We start from the raw sequence: 26,581 nt of genomic DNA on the forward strand, positions 1-26,581 counted from the left end.
AGTGCCTGAATGGTTTGAGTAATTTCGATTTGAGTAAATTTTGAGTAAATATGATATTGTTTTACAGTTACCACCTTGGTAGGCATGGGCAGCACAACAGGATCCCACTTCAGAAATGTCCTGGTTTGAGGACATTCAAACCAGGACAGGAAATCCACGCAAGATGGTTATAGATGGAATGGCAAATCCCGCTTGCAAAGTTCCGAAGCAGAAGCGACCATTTAAAGTTTCAACTGTTCACCCTGCCAACACATCAATACCCAAGATATATTCTTTAATTGGGGCAATTAACACCATTGCGGTAAATGGTGTGGCATTTTCTATTGTTAAGGTAACGATAGCTTGGAGGGCAGGGGTCGGATTTCCCCACAGTCCACAGATCTGTGGTGTGGCTTCTTTATTATTAATACTACTATATGTAATACAATAACCTCAGCTCCAGTATCTACCAGAGCTAAAACTTAAAGAACATAAGAGCATCAGCCCCCCTCAGGCTACAGTGGCAGCAATTTGGGGGAGATCTGCCAAACCTTCATTTCCGCTCTTTTGGCATTTTCCAGGTAGAGTCTTGCATTGAGGTGGCAGGCAGTGTGGAAAGTGGGTGCGGAGTTGGTGTTGGGGCTGGGGGCGGTCGGCTTTTTCATGTAAACACTAACTTTTGCCATCAGCAAAACATTTCTGATGTTATGATCCCATCTATTTCTGATCGTGGGATACTGGCTTGTACAAGAACATTCCACATTTGTTTCCTTGTCACCCATGCTGTAACTCCTTTCGGTTTTGCTGGCTTTCCTTTATTCACCACCCAAACAGATGGTCCCCAGTTTCCCTCAAGATATTTGCTAGGACGCCTACATTACCCATATCATTTGTCACTGCTGGTATAACCAAGGGATTTAGTGAGGCAGGCGCTCCTCTCAAAAACTGCATTTTGATACTTCTCATCACTGCTACACTGTCCAGATTGCATCCTGTAACCAACACATGAGCCATCTGCCGCACTAAATTAATACCTTCTTCCATTGTACACCAGATTCCGAGGGACGACACTAATTCAACAGGTTCTGTATATGCTGTTAAAACTGCTGCACACAACCATTGATATAGCATAGGTGCAATAGTGTCTCGCTCATCAGGACCTCTGACATTTTGCAGCTGAACATATCCTTGTTGTATCTGATCATCATTGGCTATAGGGCTTAATAAATCTTTTTCACCCCCTGATAAACAGATAGATGCAGCTCCACTATCCCAAGCTCGCTGGTATGCCTTCCCCACTCCTTTGCTGATACATCTCTAAAAATTCCCTTAACTCTTTCGGAGTGATCTTGTCCTGTCACTTGTACCGTTCAGGTAGTTGTAGAGAGCAATAAGGTCTCCCCTGAGCCTCCTTTTCTCTGGGCTAAAAAACACCAGTTCCCTCAGCCGCTCCTCATAAGACTTGTTCTCTAGACCCTTCATCAGCTTCATTGCTCTTCTTTGGATGCGCTCCAGCACAGGGGCCCAAAATTGAACACCGTATTCAAGGTGCAGCCTCACTGGTGCTGAGTACAGGGGGACAATCATTTCCTTAGTCCTGCTGGCCACACTGATAGAAGCCAGGGTGCTATTGGCCACCTGGGCAGGCACACAGGTGGCTCATATTCAGCCAGCTGTAGACCAACATCCCAAGTTCCTTTTCTGCTAGGCAGCTTTCCAGCCACTCTTAATATCAAAGAATCATAGAATGGTTTAGGTTGGAAGGGACCTTAAAGATCATCTAGTTCCAACCCACTGCCATGGGCAGGGACACCTTCCACTAGACCAGGTTGCTCAAAGCCCCATCCACCATGGCCTTGAACACCCCCGGGGACGGGGCCTCCACAGTTTCCCTGGGCAAACTGTTCCAGTGCCTCATCACCTTCATAGTGAAAAATGTCTTCCTAATATCTAATCTAAATCTACCCTCTTCCTGTTTGAAGCCATTATCCCTCATCCTATCACTACATGCCCTTGTAAAAAGTCCCTCTCCAGCTTTCTTGTAGGCCCCCTTCAGATACTGGAAAGCTACTGTGAGGTCTCCCCGGAGCCTTCTCTTCTCCAGGCAGAACAATCCCAACTCTCTCAGCCTGTCCTCATAGCATAGGTGCTCCAGCCCTCTGATCATTTCTGTGGCTCTCCTATGGACTCACTCCAACAGGTCACAGAATCACAGAATGATAGGGGTTAGAAGGGACCTCTGGATATCATCTAGTCCAACCCCCCCTGCCAGAGCAGGGTCACCTAGAGCAGGTTGCACAGGAACACGTCCAGGCGGGTTTTGAATGTCTCCAGAGAAGGAGACTCCACCACCTCTCTGGGCAGCCTCTTCCAGTGCTCTGCCACCCTCAAAGGAAAGAAGTTCCTCCTCATGTTGAGATGGAACTTCTTATGCTCAAGTTTGTGCCCATCACCCCTTGTCCTGTCGCTGGGCACCACTGAAAAGAGCCTGGCCCCATCCTCCTGACACCCACCCTTTAAGTATTTATAAGCATTGATAAGATCCCCCCTCAGCCGTCTTTTTTCCAGATTGAAAAGACCCAAATCCCTCAGCCTTTCTTCATGAGAGAGGTGTTCCAGTCCCCTAATCATCTTGGTAGCCCTTTGCTGCACCCTCTCCAGCAGTTCCCTGTCCTTATTGAACCGGGGAGCCCAGGACTGGACACAGTACTCCAGATGCAGCCTCACCAGGGCAGAGTAGAGGGGGAGGATGACCTCCCTCGACCTGCTGGCCACACTCTTCTTGATGCATCCCAGGATGCCATTGGCCTTCTTGGCCACAAGGGCACATTGCTGGCTCATGGCCATCCTGTTGTCCACCAGGACTCCCAGGTCTCTTTCCACAGAGCTGCTCTCCAGCAGGTCAGCCCCCAACCTGTACTGGTGCATGGGGTTATTCCTCCCCAGGTGCAGCACCCTACACTTGCCCTTGTTGAATTTCATAAGGTTCCTCTCTGCCCAACTCTCCAGCCTGTCCAGGTCTCTCTGTATGGCAGCACAGCCTTCTGGTGTGTCAGCCACCCCTCCCAGCTTTGTGTCATCAGCAAACTTGCTGAGGGTGTGCTCTATCCCCTCATCCAGGTCATTGACGAATATGTTGAAGAGGACTGGACCCAGTACTGACCCCTGGGGAACACCACTTGTCACAGACCTCCAACTAGACTCTGTGCCCCTAATCACGACCCTCTGAGCTCTGTCTTTCAACCAGTTTTCAATCCACCCCACTGTCCGTTCATCCAACCCACACTTCCTAAGCTTCCCTATGAGGATGCTGTGGGAGACTGTGTCGAATGCCTTGCTGAAGTCAAGGTAGACAACATCCACTGCCCTCCCCTCATCTATCCATCCAGTCATGCCATCATAGAAGGCTATCGGATTAGTCAGACGTGATTTCCCCTTGGTGAATCCATGTTGAGTACCTCTGATAGGTCCATGTCCTTCTTATGTTGAGGGCTCCAGAGCTGGACACAGTGCTCCAGAGTTGGACACAGTGCTCCAGAGTTGGACACAGTACTCCAGGTGGGGTCTCACAAGAGCAGAGTAGAAGGGGAAAATCACCTCCCTTGACCTGCTGGCCATGCTTCTTTTGATGCAGCCCAGGATACAATTGGCTTTCTTGGCTGCAAGCGCACATTGCCAGCTCATGTTGAGCTTCTCATCCACCAGCACCCCCAAGTCCTTCTCCTCAGGACTGCTCTCAATCCATTCTCCGTCCAGTCTGTAGCATGGGATTGCCCCAACACACATTGCCCTCTTCCCCAAGCCTGTATTGTTGCATGGGGTTGTTATAACCCAAGTGCAGGACCTGGCACTTGGTCTTGTTGAACCTCATACCATTGGCCTCAGCCCATCCATCCAGCCTGTCCAGATTCCTCTGTAGAGCCATCCTACCCTCAAGCAGATCAACACTCCCTCCCCAACTTCTGCAAACTTACTGAGGGCCTACTCGATCTCCTCATCCAGATCATTGATAAAGATATTAAACAGAACTGGTCCCAATATTGAGCCTTGGGGAACACCACTTGTGACCGTCCGCCAACTGGATTTAACTCCTTTCTCAACCACTCTTTGGGCCCAGCCATCCAGACAGTTTTTTACCCAGCAAAGAGTATGCCTGTCCAAGCCATGAGCAGCCAGTTTCTCCAGGAGGATGCTGTGGGAAACTGTATCAAAGGCCTTACTAAAGTCCAGGTAAACAACATCCACAGCCTTTCCCTCATCCCCTAAGCGGGTCACCTTGTCATAGAAGGAGATCAGGTTAGTCAAGCAGGACCTGCCTTTCATAAACCCATGCTGACTGGGCCTGATCACCTTGTTGTCCTGTGTGCACCATGTGATGGCACTCAGGATGGTCTGTTCCATAACCTTTCCAGGCACCGCAGTCAGACTGACAGGCCTGTAATTCCCAGGATCCTCCTTGCAGCTCTTCTTGTAGGTGGTGTCCTGGTTCTGGTGGGGATAGGGTTAATTGTCCCCAGGGTCTGGCAGGGACACAGGTATTCCATCCCATGTGAGCCATGCCCAGTCTGAGCTGACAGGGGAGGGGGCAGGAAGTCACAACTTGGGAGCGGGCTGGGGTGTCCCGGGTCTTGTTGGTGAGCAGCAGTTATGTAATCATGTTTGTACATTCCTCTATCCGTGGTATTGTTGTTGTTTTCTTGTTCCCTTTGCTGTTCTGTTAAACTGCCTTTGTCTCAACCCACAAGTTTTGTCTTTTTCTTCCAAAATTTCCCTGGGGGGGGGGATTTCGAGTGAGCGGCACATGGTTCTTTGTTGCCATCTGAGGCCAAACCACGACAGATGGGCATCACATTTGCTAACCTCGAGTCAACTGGGACCTCCTCAGTTAGCCAGGACTGCTGGTAAATGATGGCAAGTGGCTTGATGAGCACTTCCGACAGCTCCCTCCGTACCCTTGGGTGGATCCCATCTGGCTCCACAGGCTTGTGTATGTCTAAGTGCTGTAGCAGGTCACTCGCTGTTTCCCCTTGGATTACGGGGGCTTCATTCTGCTCCCCATCCCTGTCTTCCAGCTCAGGGGGCTGGATACCCAGAGAGCAACGGACTGAGGCAACGAAGTCATTAAGTACCTCAGCCTTTTCCTCATCCTTTGTTACTATGTTTCTCCCCACATCCAATAAAGGATGGAGATTGTCCTTAGTCCTCCTCTTGTTGCTAATGTATTTATAAAAACATTTTTTATTGTCTTTTATGGCAGTAGCCATATTCATTTCTAGTTGGGCTTTGGCCCTTCTAATTTTCTCCCTGCATAGCCTCATGATACCCTTGTAGTCCTCCTGAGTGGCCTGCCCCTTCTTCCAAAGGTCGCAAACTCTTTTTTTTCCTGAGTTCCAGCCAAAGCTCTCTGTTCAGCCAGGCCAGTCTTCTTCCCCGCCGACTTTCGGCACATAGAGATGGCCTGGTCCTGCACCTTTAAGATTTCCTTCTTGAAGAATGTCCAGCCTTCCTCGACTCTTTTGCCCTTCAGGACTGCTTCCTGAGGGTCTCTGTCAACCAGGTCCCTAAACAGACCGAAGTCTGCCCTCCAGAAAGCCAAGGTATCAGTTCTGCTAGCCACCCTCCTTATTTCTCCAAGAATCATGTAATTTCATTATCATTTCATGATCACTATGCCCAAGACGGCCTCCAACCATCACATCACCCACAAGTCCTTCTCTGGTCGCAAACAACAGGTCCAGCAGGGCTCCTTCCCTAGTCGGCTCCCTCACCAGCTGTGTCAGGAAGTTATCTTCCATGCACTCCAGGAACCTCCTAGACTGTTTCCTCTCCACTGTATTGTATTCCAAGCAGACATCTGGTAAGTTGAAGTCCCCTATGAAAACAAGGGGTAGCAATCGTGAGACTTCTTCCAGCTGCTTATAGAATATTTCATCTGCCTCTTCATCTTGGTTGGGCAGTCTATAACAGACTCCCACCACGATATCAGCCTTGTTGGCCCTCCCCCTGATTCTTACCCATAAACACTCGACCCTTTCATCACCATCGTCAAGCTCTAGACAATCAAAACACTCCCTAACATGCAGGGTCACCCCACTGCCTCTCCTTCCTTGCTTATCCTTTCTGAAGAGTTTATAGCCATCCATAGCAGCACTGCAGTTGTGCGAGTCATCTCACCATGTTTCTGTGATGGCAATTACATCATATTTTTCCAACTGCACAATGGCTTCCAACTCCTGTTTGTTGCCCATGCTGCGTGCACTGGTGTAAATGCACTTCAGTTGGGCTATTGATCCTGCAACCTTTTTTGGGGGAGAAGCCCTAATTCCCATGTGAATGTTCTCAGGCGCTTCTGTGGTTTTTAACGCATCAACAACCCTTGCGTCTTTGCTGTTGCATGGATCTCCATCCCCTACCCCCATTGAGATGGCTAAGGTGCAAGTGCTTAAAGCTGTGATTCTGCTTAAAGATAGCGTTCCACTTGTTCCTCACTTTCCTCCTTCTGGATTTCCATTTTACCCCAAATCTATAGCATTTTTCTCATTCATGTGTAGAACACTGAAGGGGTATAGGACAAGTAAGTATGTATGCCCAGGCCTTACATCTAATGCCTTTGTTAAGCCCAATGGCTAAAATATAGCTTTGACTAAAGAATATCTTCCAGAGTCATCTAATTTTACTTTAAAGGCCTCAAAAGTTTGAGAACTCCCTGTTTCCCATGGAAATTGGTTATAATGGTTAATTATAAATAGTTAAATATGTGCCTTTCATTTTAATTTGTTTGACTTAAGCCTCTATACATTTCTTCTTGATTTATGTTAGTCTGTCCGATAAAAAATATTTTTGTATTCAGTATTCATGAAGGTACCTTCATGAAGGTACTTGTACATAATCTTTATTGCTAAACTAAACAGACTATACCCTGTCTCTTCTGAGTTTCTCCACTCTTGTTCATTTCTTTGCTTTTTTCCCCTCCAGGTTTTTTAGCATCCTTTTAAATATGCTATTCCAATACTTGTTTCAACGTTGCTGTAAAAGAGGTAAAAACACCTCCCAGTTTCTGATTACTATCATTTCCTTAAATATTCTATTTCCAGTATTTTTTCCAACACAAATTTTTTACCTTCTAGTGTTTTCTTTTTGTTGTATCTAAATAAAAATGAAAGAGAAATAGTATTTATTAAGATTTGTCTACACAGTTTAAAGTAAACAGCATTTCTGTAATTACTTTATGGCCCTGTACAACCAACATTTCTCTCTCATGACACTTCTCTTGTTCTGTTATTGCCAGTCATAAGATAGAATCACAGAATCATAGAATGGTTTAGGTTGGAAGGGACCTTAAAGATCATCTAGTTCCAACCCCCTGTCATGGGCAGGGACACCTCCCACTAGACCAGGTTACTCAAATAGCTGTAATAATCTTGCAGTGGATCGATATTGGTTCCATGCTGATGTCAGACATTTAAAAGTGGTTAGAAATTGAATTTTACTACTGCATACCAGTATGTTCAGGTTTTTTGTTCTGAAAGTTCATATGAAAATTACTAATTTGCTAAGTATTCATTTTATATCAGTACTTCATGCTTTGTAAAAGATTTGCATTTTAAAAGAGAGACATTATTATAAATATATGTGTCTTTTCTAAAATAGTTGGGTTTGTTATGAGTATTGTGAATTTGTGACAGGTTAAAAAATAATAATAGTGGTTTCACTTAAGTGCTATGTATATTTTCATTATTTTTACAGTTTATTTTAAAGGAACGTTTAATCAACCTTCATTCAATTTCACACAATTCATCATTAGTAAATATAGACTACTACAGAATTATGTCAGTTCATAAAATTCGCATCGGAATGAGCCTTCTAAGCTCTTAGCAGTTCAGAACAACTGAAATCAAGGTGGGGGCGACCTCTGCAAATGCAAAAAATAAAAAACAAAAAAATCCCAAAACCTTAGACACCTCCTTTTTCTTTGGATTTTTTTCCTGAATGTTTTTAATTGATAGTAAATGAGTATAGTGTTATTGAAGTAAATTACTTGTCTTGTACTTAAGTACAAAGTGCTTTGCCATACTGGTGCTTGGTCCTATGAACAAGCAGAAGCAAGGCCTCTGAGTGATGTATTACAAATTTTCCAAATGTGATTTTCTTGTAAGCTGCAAAGTTAGAGAATGAGTAAACACTAGTTAGAATGCATTCCCTCTATCAGAAATATTTGTGTGACTAAAAGTAATGCTTGAGGAGTTCAAAGAATCTTCTAAGGCAGGTGTATTTTTTTATAATCGCTTTCTGATTAATATGTTGCATCTGAACCAATAGCTTTTTGCTGTCATGGTTACTCTGAAAGAAGAATGATGTTAAAACTGAGCACATGTTTTTATTTGCCTCAGGCAATTGTTCTTGATTGAGTAAATAAAACTAATGAAGGAGCAGGTTTTCAGTTCAGATGCTTTAGTATGGAATGCTAAAACGGAGGATAATCTTCTTACACAGGACCGAGGAGATGAATTCACTTATACTGGGAGTGGAGGTAGAGATCTTTCTGGAAATAAAAGAATTGGAGAACATTCATTTGATCAAACATTAACGCACATGAACAGGTAAGTTTTTAAGACTAAATTTAAAAAATTTTCCAGACCAAAGAGTTTAGTTTTATTCCTTTAATTTAGAAATGATCTTTTGCAAAATTTGTTCCCTCTTATACATCTTCTGCTACTGTAAACAGTGGTGCCTCCTGCTGTTTGGAGGCATTTTGTCAAACATGGTGTTATGTTGATTTAAAGAATTATTTGTAACTGATGAAAATATATTACTGTATTACAGGTTCAGCTGGCAGCTATGTATCTAGTTGAAATTGTCCAACGCTTCTTATGAGAAGACTTGGTTTTCAGTTTGCCAAACTTAAACCTCTTAAGCTGAAATTTTCTATGCTGGGTGTTTGCCTCAGATTGTTCTTATAAAGTTTCATCTTAAATGGCTTAACAATTTATGAAAGTTAGGTATGAAGAAAGTATGTTCATTTACCCATACTAAAAGAAAACTTACATATTTTTGATAGCCTTTAGTGCCTTCATACTTTGTATGAAGAACAAGGAATTAGTATTGCTTTGCCTTCAGGCTGTGTGTTTTGATGTCCCTGATAAAAGTTGGCCTATTTTTTTGCCAAATTGTAGGCAAAAACAGTTGACTGAAGAAAAAAAAAAAGGGTTGAAAAAATAGATTAGACATTTACTTAAAGTATATTTATGTTCTGTAAATAGATTGCCTAAACTCTAGGAATTCTCAATACCTTTACATTTCTAAGTGTATACCATCTGCATGAAGCAACTAACCATGCAGTGGCTATGGGGTACTAAGGTTGACCGGGACTTTCTCTACTAGGTCTGACATTGGATGTGCTGTGCTTCTGTCAAGCACCAAAATTGAGTGGGGAGGCATTCTTTCAGGCTCTGTGCTGGTACTCAGAAGAGAAAGAAGAAAAGCCTGACAGAGGAGGAGGAGATAGATGTAACAGAAATAAGAGCGTGGAAAGAAGAGAGGCAAAAAATAGATTTGGGCAGCAGGTTTATAATGGCTTTTAAACATTAAAGCAAACTTTTTATTGGAACCTGGAATAAAACCTAGGCGCCTTAGTCTTGCTGTTCCTCTGCTCTCAGCAAATGGTTGTGAAAGCCACTGGCAAAGTGTGTGTCTGGTTGCTTTGTAGTAGTTGAGGTGCACGGAGTATAATGTGGTGCTACCAGTTATCCATTTTGACTGGCTGGTGGTAGTCTTTGCTTTGGGTCTAATGTTCTTAACCCTTGTGATGATTGAAGGAGAACAGTATGGTTGCATGTAATAGAATCAGAAGTACAAAAGAAATACTCTTAAAACCTGCATTACTTCACCTTTCCTTACTTTTCCATATATTGCAGGCTGTAGATTTTGCTATATTTTTCTGAGCGCCATTGTTTCTTTTGTGGTCCATGGTTGGGTTTGAACCTGATTCCAGAGACTTTTGTTCATCTACGCTCAAATCAATGTATGGCTGTAAAAATATTTTATGTTCAAACTGTTTAGTCAGGGAGGGTTTCATACTATCTTACTCCAAGTGTCTAGAATAGGGCACCTATATAAATAGTGGATAAAAGTGAGTGCTTCAGGAGACACTCAGAGCAAGCTGAAGCCTAGTTCTACTCATCAATTGTATGGAGATCCAAATAGCTAAATTTAGGCAATATAAATACTTTTGCTTAATGTTGCTCTCATTATTATAATGTTCCTCTAAGAAATGCCAGCTGTCTCCATGAGATTTATTCCCCCATGTTCCTTTTGGAAGGATAAAGGTTTATCCATAAAGATTTTCACTTCCTGACAAAAACAATACTTTTACTCCCTCATGCACATAAATTCTTATTCTCATCCATTAAAGCTAACATGTGATGTGGGAGATGCTGCAACTAAACAAGGAAGAACATTTTTCTGATGTTTACTGATATTTATTCTTTTCTGAATCTTTGATGATCCATCTATATTCTTCTAGATCAAAATACACAGAAAAAAAGAACATTATGGTTTGCTTGTCTCTGAATTAGTTCATGGCATTTAACCCCTAAACTTAAGTAGTTAATGGACTAAGAAGAGTAATATTTGTTACAGATATATTTTGGATAGTCACTATGTACTTTTTTCCATATGTTACTTTTTTGTAATGTTTATCAATTCATGCACACTTCAAAAGCCTAAAAATATGTAGTGATGTGGAATAGTCAGAGAAATAATTTGTCATTGTTACAACTGTTTAAAAACCTTCCATGTTATTTGAGAAATAATTATTTTTTAAAATGAAAAAATATTAAACCTGAAGGGATTAGTTTCTTTTATTTAACTATATTAACTGAGTTTTCATCACGAGCATTTGGAACTAAATATATTGTATTCCTATTCTCACACATGGTAGAGTTGATCTCAGTGCTTCCATCGGTATTGCAGTCTACTGAAGAATTCACTGCAAATTCTTCTTCTGCTTAGTAAACATAACTGGATAAGGCAAACAAATTTGATCTTGTCACACCGATTCTCAATTGTATGTTGTATGAAGTAATCTTTTATGAAAATATTTAATGTGATTTTTCAGGGCATTGGCCCTTAACTGTGATGCCCCATTGGATGATAAAAATGGAGCAGAATCTAAGAACTGGAGAGCTGGTAAGCCGGTCCGAGTAGTGCGCAGTTCAAAAGGACGACGGATCAGCAAATATGCCCCAGAGGAAGGCAACAGATATGATGGCATTTACAAGGTATTATGATTTTTACTGTATATATAGCATTACATTTTTTCTTAAGACATGTTTTTTAAGAGTCTTTTGTGTTACATAGCAAACTCTTAATTATTGCTTTGGAAGGAATAGAATCATAGAATCGTCTAGGTTGGAAGGGACCTTTAAGATCCTCTAGGCCAACCATCAAACCAACACTGCCAAAACCACCACTAAACCATGTCCCTAAGCACCACATCTACCCGCCTTTTAAATACCTCCAGGGATGGCGATTCCACCACTTCTCTGGGCAGCCTGTTCCAATGTTGGATAACCCTTTTGGTGAAGAAATTTTTCTTAATATCCAATCTAAACCTCCCCTGGGGCAACTTGAGGCCATTTCCTCTTGTCCTATTGCCTGTTACTTGGGAGAAGAGACCAACCCCCACCTCTCTACAACCTCCTTTCAGGTAGTTGTAGAGAGTGATAAGGTCTCCCCCCAGCCTCCTTTTCTCTAGGCTAAACAACCCCAGTTCCCTCAGCCGCTCCTCATAAGACTTATTCTCCAGACCCCTCACCAGCTTTGTAGCCCTTCTCTGGACCTGCTCCAGCACCTCAATGTAATTTTTGTGGTGAGGGGCCCAAAAGTGAACACAGTACTCGAGGTGGGGCCTCACCAGTGCCGAGTACAGAGGCACGATCACTTCCCTGCTCCTGCTGGCCACGCTATTCCTGATACAAGGGGGTGGATCACTTCCCTAGTCCTACTCACCACACTGTTCCTGACACGGGCCAGGATGCTATTGGACTTCTTGGCCACCTGGGCACACTGCTGGCTCATGTTCAGCCAGCAGTTGACCAACACCCCCCAGGTCCTTTTCTGCTGGGCAGCTCTCCAGCCACTCTTCCCCCAAGCTTGTAATGTTGCATGGGGTTGTTGTGACCTGAGTGCAGGACCTGGGACTTGGCCTTGTTGATCCTCATACCATCAGCCTCGGCCCATGGATCCAGCCTGTCCAGATCCCTCTGTAGAGCCTTCCTACCCTCAAGCAGGTCAACACTCCCACCCAACTTGGTGTCATCTGCAAACTTAATGAGGGTGCACTCAATCCCCTCGTCCAGATAATTGATAAAAATATTAAACAAAACTGGCCCAAATACCGAGCCCTGGGGAACACCACTCGTGACCGGCCAACTGGATTTAACTCCATTCACCACAACTCTTTGGGCCCTGCCTTCCAGCCAGTTTTTAACCCAGTGTAGAGTACTTCCGTCCAAGCCATGGACAGCCAGTTTCTCCAGGAGGATGCTGTGGGAAACTATCAAAGGCCTTACTAAAGTCCAGGTAAACAACCTCCATTGCTGCTATCAAAATGTTCCCAGGCACAGCAGAGTAAGATGATAAGCAGTCAGCAGTACAGCAGGCAATGAAAGCAAAAAGCAGCAACTAACGAGCACGAGACTCTAATTTACAGTAAGGCAAGCAAGCCCCATGGCAAGCACAGGAGCCTGCCCATTAATAACTAAACAGCAATAACAGCTATAAATTCGATCTAGCACATTCCAATCAAATCTGTCATAATCTTGAACCCTTTGAGCCCCATGTTGGGCACCAAAAAAGACTGTTGTGATTTAACCCCAGCTGGCAGCTAGGACTACACAGCTGCTCGCTCACTCCCCCCAGGTTGCAACGGGGGAGAGAATCATAAGAGTAACAGTGAGGAAAAACTCGTGGGTTGAGATAAAGACAGTTTAATAAGTAAAGCAAAAGCCACACACACAAGCAAAGCAAAACAAGGAATTAATTCCCTACTTCCCATCGGCAGGCAGGTCTTCAGCCATCTCCAGGAAAGCAGGGCTCCATCACATGTAATGTTACTTGGGGAGAGAAATGCCATAACTCCGAATGTCTCCCCCTTCCTTCTTCCCCAGCTTTATAGACTGAGCATGACATCATATGGCATGGAATATCCTTTTGGTCAGTTGGAGTTAGCTGTCCCGGCTGTGTCTTCTCCCAACTTTTTGTGCACTCCTGGCCTATTTGCTGGTGGGGTGGTGTGAGGAGCAGAAAAGGTCTTGACTGCTTAGCAACAACTAAAAACACTGGTGTGCTATCAATCAACACCATTTCTCATCCCAAATCCAAACATAGCACTACACCAGCTGCTAGCAAAAAAGTCAACCCCATCCCAGCTGAAACCATGACAGTGAGCAGTAAGCAGAAGCACAGGGAAGACATAGGCCCATTGCTAAACAGGGCAGGGAAACTAGTCACTAATAATGCTGACAAGGCAGAGGTTCTCAATACCTTCTTTGCCTCTGTCTTTACTGGTGTAGCTGGACCCCAGATCACAAGATCAAGTAGCTACGTCAACACATGTATTGACCCACCAGTAGTGTAGGGAGGGCTGGTCTGCGGCCTCTTTCAAGAGCTCCCAGGGATCAATACTGGGCCCAACACTGTTCAACATTGTGGTGGGTTGACCTTGGCTGGCTGCCAGGTACCCATCAAGCTGCTTTATCACTCCCTTTCCTCAGCGAGACGGGGGAAAAAATAAGATGAAGATGAAAGCGGTTTAATAAAGAAAAGAAAAGGCCATGCATGGAAGCGAAGGAAAAAAAAATAATTATTCTCTACTTCCCATCAGCAGACGGTGTCCAGCCACTTACTAGGAAGCATGGCCTCTATGCATAGTGGATGTTTAGGAAGAGAAATGCCTTAATAACGAATGCCCCCTGCTCCTCCTCCTTTCTCTTAGCTTTTATTGCTGAGCATGATGTCACATGGTATGGAATATCCCCTCACAACCTCTTGCCCACCCCCAGCCTACTGGCCTTTGGGATCAGGGGCAGGGAGTGGGGAGTGATTGGAGAGACAGCCTTGATGCTGTGGGAGCACTGCTCAGCAGTAGCCAAAACACTGGTGTGTTATCAACACCTTTCTAGCTACCAATACAAAGCACAGCTCTAGGAGGCCTGCTATGGGGAAAGTTAACTCCATCCCAGCCAGGCCCAGTACAAACATCCTCATAAATGATATGGATGATGGGATTGAAAGTACCCTCACCAAGTTTGCTGATGACAGTAAACCGGGTAGTGAAGTGAACACATCAGAAGGGAGAGACATCTTACAGAGAAACCTGGACAGGCTGGAAGAGTGGACTAGCAAGAACAGTATGAAGTTTAACAAAAATATGTGCAAAATCCTGCACCTGGGTCAGAATACAGTACAGTCTGGGATCTGTGTGGCTGGGGAGCAGCCTTGCTGAAAGGGACTTGGGGGTCCTGGTGGACAAGCTGAACATGAGTCAGCAGTGCACCGTTGCAGCAACAAAGGCAAATCAGATCCTGGGCTGCATCCACAGGGGCATTGCTAGCAGAGACAGAGACATGATCATCCCACTCAGTCCTTGCTTTTCACAAGGAGCCACATGGAAAAGACAAGGTGCAACAGGTACAAGTGTCACCGGGAGAGTTTTCATCTTGATATAAGAAAGAAATTTTTTACAGTGAGAACAATCATTCACTGGAACAACCTCCCCAGGGACGTGGCAGAGTCCCCATCACTGGAGGTTTTCCAAGATGTGATTGGACAGAGTGCTAGATAATCTCATCTAGGCTGCCTTTACCACAAAAGGTTGGACCAGATGGTCTTTTGAGGTTCCTTCCAACCTGGACTGTTCTATGATTCTATTATTCTTTTCAGAGCAGTAATAGTAGAAGACAATCTATAGTAGGATATATTAAGTTGAATATGTAAGCTATTTTTGCCTGTGCTCACTGAGTCATATTCATCCCTGGAAATCAATTGATTTATCCACTCCTTCCAGCTCCCTTTCTGGCTTTTCATACACTTAATGTCTTTATCTGGAATAAAGATGTGCATCTTTTAAAACAGTATTGTATTTATCAAAATACAAACATTTCCCAAGTGAGAGAAAAGATACTTTAAAATAGTAACATATACTTCAAATTTCCTCTCTTTGCCTTGAGCCACTAAAGTATGACCTGCGTGTGTTTGGACTGTGGTAAAATAATGACTACCTAGCAGAATATCTGTTGAACTTTTGAGCAGAATTTCTTAAATTAGATTTAAGGATCTACTGTGATAGAAAAAACATAAGCCTGTTGTTATTTATCCTTAGGTGGTAAAATATTGGCCAGAAATTGGGAAATGTGGGTTCTTAGTTTGGCGCTATCTTCTGAGGAGAGATGATATCGAACCTGCACCTTGGACTTCAGAAGGGATGGAACGGTCAAAGAAATTGGGTCTGAGTGTACAGGTCAGAATCAGCGTTCACAAAGTTGCTCTGATATTCTGTTCAAGTAAATGGAGTCTTAAATTTTAAAACTAGGAATGTGAATTAAATGTAAACCCCATTTTTCATATACTACAATGAGGCAGGGTCTAATATAAAAAATATTTTAGATCATTTGTAATTTGAAAAACTATGATATTGGCAAAGCAGAAAGAATTGTGGATGAAGCTTTCTGCCTTAACAGGAAATTACTCTGTATAGATGGATCAGAAAATTATGACTTTGAATACAGTTTTGGGATCCTTATGCTGGATAAGATTTATAAAAGTAACTCTTGTAATAGTTGAGTCTCTTCTTAGAATTTAAAAAATATATAAATTTTTATGTATTTTTCTCTAATTGTAACCTATGATTAAGGAACTATTATAGATAACATATTTTAGGCAGGAACTTTGGCACTGTGAAATTTGTGTCAGATGGGAGGAATCAAAATAGTATTTTTTTTCCTCAGCAAACTAGTCATTTCCTTTGGATGGGTTGTTTTGCTACATGACATCATCTTCAACTTTAGCTTTCTGATTTGTGTAGTTGGAGTTGTAGATATGGATATAAGGTGCCTTTTAATAAAATCTATTCTAGATCAGACCCTTTGACTTAAGTACAATTTTCTAAAAATATATTAATTTAAAAGCTTTCCTGTTTATAAAGGGGTTTAAAAATATTTTTATATTATTTCAACATATAGCCATAAGAGTTTACATTCTTTTAGAAAATAGACTTGTCAGTATTTGGTAATTCTCAGATGCCAGTGGATTTTTGTTTTAAATCTGGTTTTGGGGGGTTGTTTTTTTTTTAGTATCCAGAAGGTTATTTGGAAGCCATGGCTAGTAAAGAGAAAAAGGATAAGGTTAAGAAGCAAACTGTGAAACAGGAGCCAACCAGCCAGAGTAATGGAAACCAGAAAAGGACAATTGATGATGGTATTTCTTTTTACTTCTTAGTGTTAGAGCTCTGTCAAGTTATATATAAGCCAATAGTATGAAAACTACAAGGAAGTTAGAAGTCATTTGGAATTCAAATGTAAAGTGTTAAGTGCTCAGTAATAAAATGGGAAGCTGGGGATCTTATGGTGCTGTTCCATACTTGTAAGGTTTCTTTTTCTTAAACTTCACAGAAAAATGAACAATCTTCTGTGTAGTTATAATCTATAATTCAAAATAAAGCTGGGAAATTTGAATTGGAGCTTTATTGCATCATTACATAGATGTGATTCATGTTTTAGCTTTCTAGAAATAATGTTGTCTTCCCTTTTTAATAGTTCAGACTACCACTGTTACTGTATCTTGTCATAATTTTAAACAGGTATAGAGGAGACTAAAAATACATCCAAAGCCATGAGAATGGGAGATGGAGGGAAAGGAGAGACTTTCCAACTGACCCAGCAACAGCAGTGGCTGATTAAAGAAGACTGTATGAACCAGAAATTGTGGGATGAAGTACTTGCTTCTCTTAAGGAAGGACCAGTATGCTTGCAGCTTGCTTAAATTATTCATTTTTAACCTTTCTTTATATAGAGTTAGGAGAAATTAGGCTTTGTTAAAACCTAACTCGCTTAAAATTGCTGAATACATACTATGTGTTTAGAAACAGTTGATGGGGCATGTAGTTTCATTCACTTAAGGAAATAGAAGAAATACTGTCATATTGAGCCTTAGATACCAAATGAAAATATTTTTAACTCAAGTTTAGCAGATTATTCCACTTACTATAGAGAGAACCTCAAGTAAAAAAGAGGAAATACTTCCCTCCCCCAGCTGTCAAGAAAATAGCAAGGATAGTTCAAGTTTGAAGACACTTGTGGATTTATTTTTTTTTTATTAGTCTCTGATGGAATATCCTCCAAAATATGGTGTCCTTGAACATTAATTAGTTTTCTTGATGTTCCAATTCATAGTTATTTTAGCTGTTTTGCAGAAGAAAAAGAAATCAAGATATTAGAATGGTAAAGGTCACTATCAAGTTAGTGAAAGAACAAAATATTAGATGGAAAATGGATGCCTAAAAATGAATGCACAAAATCACTGTTTTTGGGAATTTCCAGGAGCTATTTACTTTGCTTCTTTGACAGAAGAAGCATCCGATAACTCCTTGTTCTTCCACTTTCAGTACTACTATTGCTATAATGCTACTACACTTGTACAGGAGCTGATACCATAAAGTTATAAGTTGTTTATCTGTGGGTTGTCAAATGTTTGTAAATAATTACACTTTCAAGTCTTAGTTATGTGACAAAATACAGTACATATGTGCTTCTAAAGCAACAAACAACAGTATCTTAAGAGAAATCCAGTTACTAGAGAGTTATTTTCCTATATTCCTGCCCATAATTTTGATTGCCCTTGATGATTGCTATATAGAAATTTCAATGGGAATCACGCAGCTGCCATTAGATAGCTGCAATGAAAATATAAATCTTAATGTTTGAAACAACCTTTCCACTTTAATTATAAGTTTTGGGTTGAGATGAATCTGATATTATTAAAATTATTGAAAAGAACTGTATTTTGAATAACTTTAGATCTGTTTTTTTCACTTGAGTGAGTATGCTTGAGACTACTGAAATACCAGAGAATAAGGTCTCTGTAAGCATGCTTCTATGTATAAAATCTATGGTACAAATTTTATCCCACATTCTTCAGAGTTGCTCTAAGACTGAAAACCAGGAAGGTTCTTTTACCTATTGCAGAATATTTCAGAGTGAGGATTCAAGAAATCAATTAAACACCTCCAGCAGATGCAGAGGTGAATTTCTTAGTGAAAAAGGTATACAGTATGCTTTCCCTTTGCAGAGCAGCAGCAATCACTTATCCATCATGGATGTGCAAAATTCTAGCAAAGATCACTAAATACAGAATTCTCTGACTTGTGCTAAGAATTGGGCTTGATGGGCCCTCTGTTTTGTTTTTAATTATAATAACGTACAATCAAATAGACTTCAAAAGCTTAGTTCTCTGACTTCTGGAAAAGTAGGGAAATTAATTGTTTATGAACTTGCTTTCTAAATATTTTATTAGCCACGCTACTCTTGGATGTGAAGGATATAAGATGAGCCTTCTAAAAGACTCAGTTTTTTTAATGTAATAAACATAATTTATTAAATGTATACTTTGCACCGAACACAACAAAGGTTCACTTCTGAGGAAATAAGAATGAACAAGAAGCTGTGAACAATAATAATATAGGGAATGAGCAGAAGATAGGTAGAGGTAATAGCAGAGGGTGTGGGAATGTCTTTATATAAATGTCCATGAATACAGGAGTAATGGTGGTAGGCTTTGGAAGGAAATTTGTTACTTGGACTGAGACCTGAAGATCACACTAGAAAAGTTTCAGCGTAAGCAATCTTTGCAATGTCAAGCTGTTCTATCACACTGAATATTGGATTTAACAACTCCTAGCAGTTGTGTAACATTATTAGACCATGCTAACTGTGAGTTTGGGAAGAGTAACAAGAATGCTAAACAAGTATCTCATGAATGTATCTCTGCGTTTACCAAATGCTATGACGGTCAAATTTTTTACTCAGTTTAGGTCTGTGAATTTGGCTGTGAATTTATAATTTGAATATAAGTAATAATTACAGTAGTTAGGCAAATTAGTTTAAATAAAACTTTAATAGTTTTAAATAAAAGTGCCCTTTTTTGTTTGCGTATTTGTGAATGTGTCTCTAATAGTTCTACTTTTCTCTTCTTTTGCCCTATACTAGAATTTCCTGAAGAAATTGGAACAATCTTTTATGTGTGTCTGCTGTCAGGAGCTGGTTTACCAGCCAGTGACAACAGAGTGTCTCCACAACGTCTGTAAAGTAAGAATAATCCCTGTATTGCTCTGGGCTGTGTTCTTGTCCCTGAGACACTGATCACCAAAACCAACATATATTTTAGGAAGACAATAATTATTGCCTCGCAGTCTGAGCAAGAAATATAATGTGCTTGCTTCCAGTTGTGTGGCTGCCATATGATCAATCTTAATTTTATGTGAAAAAAATAGTGGAAATGTATTTAGTACAATTTCTTATAGACATGATGTATCAAGTTTATCATTCCATTGTAATTAGTGGAGCTATGCTAGGGATTGGTTTGTTCCAGGAGCTAGATGCTGGTACAATAAGATTAAGTTAATTTTATGTATTTAAGAAATGAGAATAGAGCAAGACTGCTCCTTCAGAGAGCTGCCTGTTACATAGAGGTAAAGTATTATGAGGGGGTTAATATATAGAGTGGTGGAAAAAACATGGAGAATGTTTAATGGCAACAACTTCAAAGCATAGAATCTGAAGCTATCAATGACTACTAATAAAGTAATATTAGTTTTAAGGTATAGACTGACAGACAGTGGTGGTGTCTGTTTGGGACAGTTTGGGAAAAGATTGGCCCTCATAAAATTTTCATATTTAACGTATATGGTTGAACTGTCTGCAGTCTGGGAAAACCAAAAAAAAAAGAAGGCAACATTAATAATTATCTTTCAGATACTGTAGTCTGAAACCTATTTTATTCTACTCATGCCTTTGGGGCTTAAACATTGAGTCTTGTAATAAAGATGAAGTAGCCATGGATTGTTAGATAAAATGCTATACAGCTGTATGTTCAGCTACATCTTGAAATGAAACTCTGGAATACTTACAGCACTCTAACAGAAATGCTAGAAAGAAACTGTGGACTGGTCCACAGGAACGCATTAAGGAAAAAGAGGTATCACAGTAGTAACACTTAATTCCTGAAAAACTCAATGCTTTGCCTCCTAATCAAAAGATTGCTTTGGTTAAGTCCTTTGTGATGAGTTGACCCCAGCCAGCAAATAAGCACCCACCCATGGGTTGTGGGTCGAGATAAAGACAGCTTAATAAGCGAAGAGAAAAAAAAGAAAAGGAAAAACAAAATGGTGCAAAGGCATTCGCTCACCACCTCCCACAAGTAGACCAATGCCCAGCCAGCCTCTGAGTAATGGCTACTTTGGAAAGACCACACCCCAGTTTTTATTGCTGAGCATGACATTATATGGCATGGAATATCCCTTTGGTCATTTGGGTTAGCTGTCTCAGTTGTATCCCCTCCCAACCTCTTGCCCATCCTCAGCCTACTGGCTGGGGAGGCAGAATGAGAAACAGAGAAAGCCTTGACACTGTGCAAGCATTGTTCAGCAATAGCTAAAACATTGGTGTATTATCAACACTGGTTTAGTCACAGATCTAAAACACAGCACCATACAGGCTGCTATGAAGAAATGTAACTCCATCCCAGCCAGACCCAGTACATCATTTCAGTTGTAAAGGCAGAAATATGGAAAGAGAACCCAGTAAGTACTTGCTGTTTCTGGAAATGTGGGAAACTGCATCTTTGGTTCCTAGTAATTGCTTAATTTTTGCTAGATAAATTTTCAATGTAAAGCAAAAGCTGTAACACTTTTACTTCTTTGTCTTTGTATGCCCTAGAGCTGTTTACAGCGCTCTTTCCGAGCTGAAGTCTTTACCTGTCCTGCCTGCCGCTATGACCTTGGAAAGAGCTACACCATGGTTCCTAACAAGATATTGCAGACACTACTCGACCAGTTCTTTCCTGGTTACAGTAAAGGACGATGATGTGTTCAAATCCTTTCATACTTCTTCCATTGACTTTATAGACAGTAAAAGAGAATAAACATCTAAAAGTCAACAGTGAACCAGCCAGCTTGATGGAAGTGAATCTATTGTCACATTTTGAAGCAGCTAATCCTCTTCCTCCCTATCACCATCTTTCTTCATGTAGTGAGAACTCTAAATCTCTGCTGTCTTTAACATCAAAGGTAGTTTTGATGAGCTGACAAATAATTTTTAAAGGGAGGAAAAAAACTCCAAAGGTCTAAGTGGTGAGTCCTAGCTGGTGTTTATGTTATGATTTGTTTTTTGTAACTACCTCAGGTAGAGGAAAACAAATTGCGGGGAGGAAAAATAGTTCATAAATTTTTAGCTACCCACTGCTTTCTTAATTTTATTATATCTAGTCTATGTGGTTTGATTCAACAAAAAAAGCCAAAAAACCCAAACACCCAAAATAAAACAACAAAAACCAAACAGCACTTAAGTCATCTAGTTTAAAGAACAGCAAAATCTGTGGTGTGCATAGTCCTTTTTTTGGTTTTTCTTCCGTTATAGTGTATTTTTTTGCAAGAACAGGCTGACTTTTTGTGAGCTTCACCGTGCTTTTTCTTGTATCTTATGAAAGCTGACTACTAAGGACTAATGAACAATATGAATGCATTGTTGCTACAGTAGTGTAAAGTGATCTGTGTTTTTTTGCACTTGACGGATATTCAAGACAGTAGTTGTGTACAAAAAATTCATATAAAAAAGCCACTTTTGTATTAGTTTAAAATGTATGCTTTTAGTAGGTCTTGTATCAGTGGCAATAAATCTATACAGCATTGAAGACAGTGCTAGCTTGAAAAGGGTTTAAATTGCTTCATATGGTGACCTGAAATTTTATATACAATATATTCCCCCTAAATATGCATTATTAAATATTTTATGATTCAGAAATGTTGCTAATTTTGTGGGTTTTGTATTATCCAAACTTGTCAAATTATAACATTTAAAATTAAGATAGTTTTTTCAGACTACAGAATACTTCCTTTAGTCAGGCTTCTTATTCTTCAGACTTGAGTCTTCATATACCTTAATTCATTCATCAAGAAAACAGAAGAATGTTTGCTCAAGTGAATTTCTAATCCACTATGCCGCCCCCCCCCCCCAACCATGCCTTAAGAAAAAAATCTAACTTGATTCAGGGTCTTACATAACAGATATACATTTCTCCTGTAGCAGTGCTTGTGCTACAAGTGCAGCTATTCAGGCCTCTGCTTGAGACAAGCATGAGTGGCCCTAGCTCTATATACCAGAGCAGGAGTCCTGGGTCCTGCAGCAGGAGTGAGCCTTTCCTTCCCATTAGCATTGTATGTTGGGGGATCCCAGCACAGTGATCAGTAAAAGGGTTGTCTAAGTAGTCATGGGGTGGTACCAACAGTGTATAGTCTACAAAGGAGATATGCCATGATGTTGGAGAGAAATAACAACTATATATTTTTTTGTGTCAATTCTCATTTCAGACCTTTGAAATACTATTTATTGTTTACTGTTAAATATTGTTTGAGGCTGCATTATATCAGGAAGTTATTATCTTTGATTTGTTAATAGTTTTATGTAAAGTGATAATTCCCTTTTGAGTGCTTGTCTACATGTATATTCATATTGGAGAAGTATGTGCACATTTATGATTTCATTCTCTGATTCAAAACCTCTATAATGAATCAGACAAATGTAATTGCTCTTTTTTTTCTTTTTTTTTTGTTCAGTTAGTTTTAGCTAAAGAATTTCAATTACACTGTATTAATGCATAATGCTTTAAGGTTGGTAGCATCTTGAATCACATAATATTGAAGACATGCATTGTTGAACAACTCAGAAGTTAAAGCTTCATCTTTTGATCTTTTTCTATACTTACTAGGTTTCAGGCACTATGCAAAAAATGTATTAATATTAAGTATATAGTTTGAGAACTGTAGACTGTTTCCTAAGTTCACAGATTTCCCAAATTGTAACCCAATGCTTTTTATGGTGAAAATGATACCTTTGTGACCAGCACGTGAATCTGTGTAATATGCATCTACCAAAAGTCTACAGTATTTTATACCTTTGAATTGGTAAAAAGCTACCAAACTGAATTGGTAAGGTAAGATACTATAAATGCACCATTTTATTAGTGAAGTCTTACCAAAACTTCTTTGGAAAATGCAGCTTTTAATCTAGATTCCTGTCTTAAACAGAGGTTGTTAACATTCATCAAAACACACAAATATCTAGAAAATATAAATCTGAACTATTCACCTTCTCTGTTAAATGTTTAGCAAGAAACTGTTCCAAATATTAACTTTTATTTTTCTTATCACAGTTAGTGACTCTTGATTACTAGAGAACCCAGCTTTTTCCCTAGTCTATATTAATTCAGTGAGATTACTTTTAATCTACTGTATGTCACAAAGTTTAAGGTCAACTGTAGGAAGTTCCTAAATTTTTTATGGTTTTGGCTTAACTACTTATTTCAGACCATTTTAATGACTTAAGCGCAATTGTTTGTAATTAACAGATTGACAAGATTTTGCAGTTAGTGGCAACTGAAAACATCTCCACTGCTTTCCCCTATATTAAAAGTCCAGTTTGTAGTAGTATTTCACAATTTTGTAAACCCTTAGTGCTCTACCAATGTCTATTAAATGTCTTTTACAATATTATTGAAGTCTAAAATTTTCTAATGCTGAATCTCTGTATACAACAATGGCTTGTCTGTTTCCTGTTACTTTTATATGATGGTGCAACCTCTGTCTAATTAAATTCCCGTTGGAAGTCACTAAGTAGGTAATGGAGAACTATAACCCCAAAACCTTTACCATAAAGGACACAAAAGTAGAATAGTTAAAATAGCTCGATTAATACAAACTTCATTTTTGTCACTTCAAAAAAAGCCCCCAGGAACTGATGTGCCTGTATACCACAAATTTCTAGTGGTTACTGTTTGGATGATGTAAAATTGTGGTCATTTCTCCACTCTAAATATTACTACAGTACATACTTCCTGATCTGCAGCACTACTACTTTATGTAGTGACAAACTAACTCAGCTACAAAGGAACTCACTTGACTGAACTCAAGTATATGCACAGACATGCCAGAAAAGGTCGTGTTCCTTTCAAATACACTACATTGGTGTCTTCATCATAAAGTTATCACACGTGAAGTCTATCCCACCAACTATATGGACAGTCTTAGATGCCAAATTTTTATATAAACTGATTGATGGGAACAGATGGGAAGGTGTTCATGTTCAAGGTTTCAGTCCTGGCCACTTTTTACTTCTACATGGCATTATGTGTAGCAATAGGACTCTAATCTCAAGTGCTAACTCAGTATTCCTGGAGGGCCAGAGCTTAAGTTTTGAAGCCATTTTAAAGCAAGCTATAGCCTGTGTAATGAAGCAAGGCAAGTTAAGCATGCTGTCTAAACCAGAGTACTGAAACTGAGAGGTCTGAAAAAATACATGGAAAAAACATTGTACTTTTGTTAGATGAGATTTAACTCAGAGTAAGAAGTTTAATTTCAATATTTGTAGAAAAGCTGTTTCATACCTTACCTGGATTAGAAGGAGAGGTTTATATGGAACTATAAGGAAAAAATGATGTAATACTGAAAAAGGTAGGTTTAATGCTCAGTAAAAATTGAACATTGTAGCTTGTGGGGGAAAAACCACAGATCTTTAATATTACATTCTGCCAGTATTTTACTTTGTGTAGGACCTATTGCTACTGTGGCAGCTCTGACAAATTGGAACTGAATTATCAAACAAAACAGGCATCAAGATTTTATACTTCTGATAGCTAAAGTTTAAAAATTAGAGTTGAAAAGATGACACACTTAATTCTGGCTGACTTTACTGGAATACTAAGATTGGCAGGTAAAACACGTAAGAAATATTACCACTAGCAATGCTAGTGATAATACGTGTATTAAATCACAGAATCACAGAATGGTAGGGGTTGGAAGTGACCTCTGGAGATCATCTGGTCCAACCCCCCATGCCAGAGCAGGGTCACCTAGAGCAGGTTGCACAGGAACGCGTCCAGGCAGGTTTTGAATGTCTCCAGAGTTGGAGACTCCACCACCTCTCTGGGCAGCCTCTTCCAGTGCTCTGCCACCCTCAAAGGAAAGAAGGTCCTCCTCATGTTTAGGTGGAACTTCCTATGCTCAAGTTTGTGCCCATTACCTCTTGTCCTGTCGCTGGGCACCACTGAAAAGAGCCTGGCCCCATCCTCCTGACACACCACCCTTTAAGTATTTATAAGCATTGATAAGATCCCCCCTCAGCCATCTTTTTCCAGACTGAAGAGACCCAAGTCCCTCAGCCTTTCTTCAGAAGAGAGGTGTTCCAGTCCCCTAATCATCTTGGTAGCCCTTTGCTGTACCCTCTCCAGCAGTTCCCTGTCCTTCTTGAACCGGGGAGCCCAGAACTGGACACAGTACTCCAGATGCAGCCTCACCAGGGCAGAGTAGAGGGGGAGGATGACCTCCCTTGACCTGCTGGCCACACTCTTCTTGATGCACCCCAGGATGCCATTGGCCTTCTTGGCCACAAGGGCACATTGCTGGCTCTGGCTCATGGTCATCCTGTTGTCCACCAGGACTCCCAGGTCTCTTTCCACAGAGCTGCTCTCCAGCAGGTCAGCCCCCAACCTGTACTGGTGCATGGGGTTATTCCTCCCCAGGTGCAGCACCCTACACTTGCCCTTGTTGAATTTCATAAGGTTTCTCTCTGCCCAACTCTCCAGCCTGTCCAGGTCTCTCTGTATGGTGGCACAGCCTTCTGGTGTGTCAGCCACCCCTCCCAGTTTTGTATCATCAGTCTTTAGAAATAATCCATCATTCTTTAGAAAATAAACAGTTACTGCTGTGGTTGATATTCATTACTATTGCCTTATGATGCATCTGGAATAAAAACATTTCCATCCTGTTTTGGGGGGGGTGTGGAGTCTGTAAGGCTGAGGTGAGAAAGAGTGCAGGGTTCACCTAGATCTCAATAAAAAAGGCCTGACGACAAATGGCTTAATAGCCATTTCAGGTAACACTGGTCTACCAGTGAAATAAAAGCCCTCAAAACCAAAAGTAGTTTAGAGAGGAGATATTGCTTTATTCGACGTTGGGTGCTAGGGGGAAAACCCACAAATCTAGCACACCTTACCGGGGATATTCACCCATTATTTATACACAAAAGATTCTCACTATTCCGCCTGCCTAATACATAACTCCACCTAGGCTTACATATTCATTAGGATGACCGAATAGCCTTTTTGCCCATGCGCATCAAATTTTGCTGTGTCGGCAAAACACTTCTGCGCAAGCGTGAGTGTCTCGGTGGTCGTTTGGGTAAGGAGACCCTTCCTCACATTATCCTTTTAAGGTATTGAGTCATCTCAGGACAGTAAAAGTTTGCTGTAAGTTTGCCAACTTCTTGAAGATAATAAG

The 26,581-nt window shown here is 40.7% G+C and overlaps 1 protein-coding gene across 1 annotated transcript in view; it reads left to right on the top strand.

Moving 5' to 3' along the window:
• LOC128901987 (E3 ubiquitin-protein ligase UHRF2-like) overlaps positions 1 to 22,020 on the top strand; it is a 172,261-nt gene extending 150,241 nt beyond the window's left edge. Inside the window, exons 10-16 of the mRNA XM_054184231.1 lie at positions 8,473 to 8,579; positions 11,096 to 11,258; positions 15,362 to 15,499; positions 16,332 to 16,455; positions 16,838 to 16,998; positions 19,242 to 19,340; positions 20,970 to 22,020. Of these exons, the coding sequence (XP_054040206.1) occupies positions 8,473 to 8,579; positions 11,096 to 11,258; positions 15,362 to 15,499; positions 16,332 to 16,455; positions 16,838 to 16,998; positions 19,242 to 19,340; positions 20,970 to 21,116 (939 nt within the window). The 3' untranslated portion in view covers positions 21,117 to 22,020. The remainder of the gene's footprint in view (positions 1 to 8,472; positions 8,580 to 11,095; positions 11,259 to 15,361; positions 15,500 to 16,331; positions 16,456 to 16,837; positions 16,999 to 19,241; positions 19,341 to 20,969) is intronic.
• The last annotated feature ends 4,561 nt before the right edge of the window (positions 22,021 to 26,581 follow it).

The sequence above is a fragment of the Rissa tridactyla genome, chromosome W, assembly GCF_028500815.1.
Source record: "Rissa tridactyla isolate bRisTri1 chromosome W, bRisTri1.patW.cur.20221130, whole genome shotgun sequence".
Taxonomy (NCBI): Eukaryota; Metazoa; Chordata; class Aves; order Charadriiformes; family Laridae; genus Rissa; species Rissa tridactyla.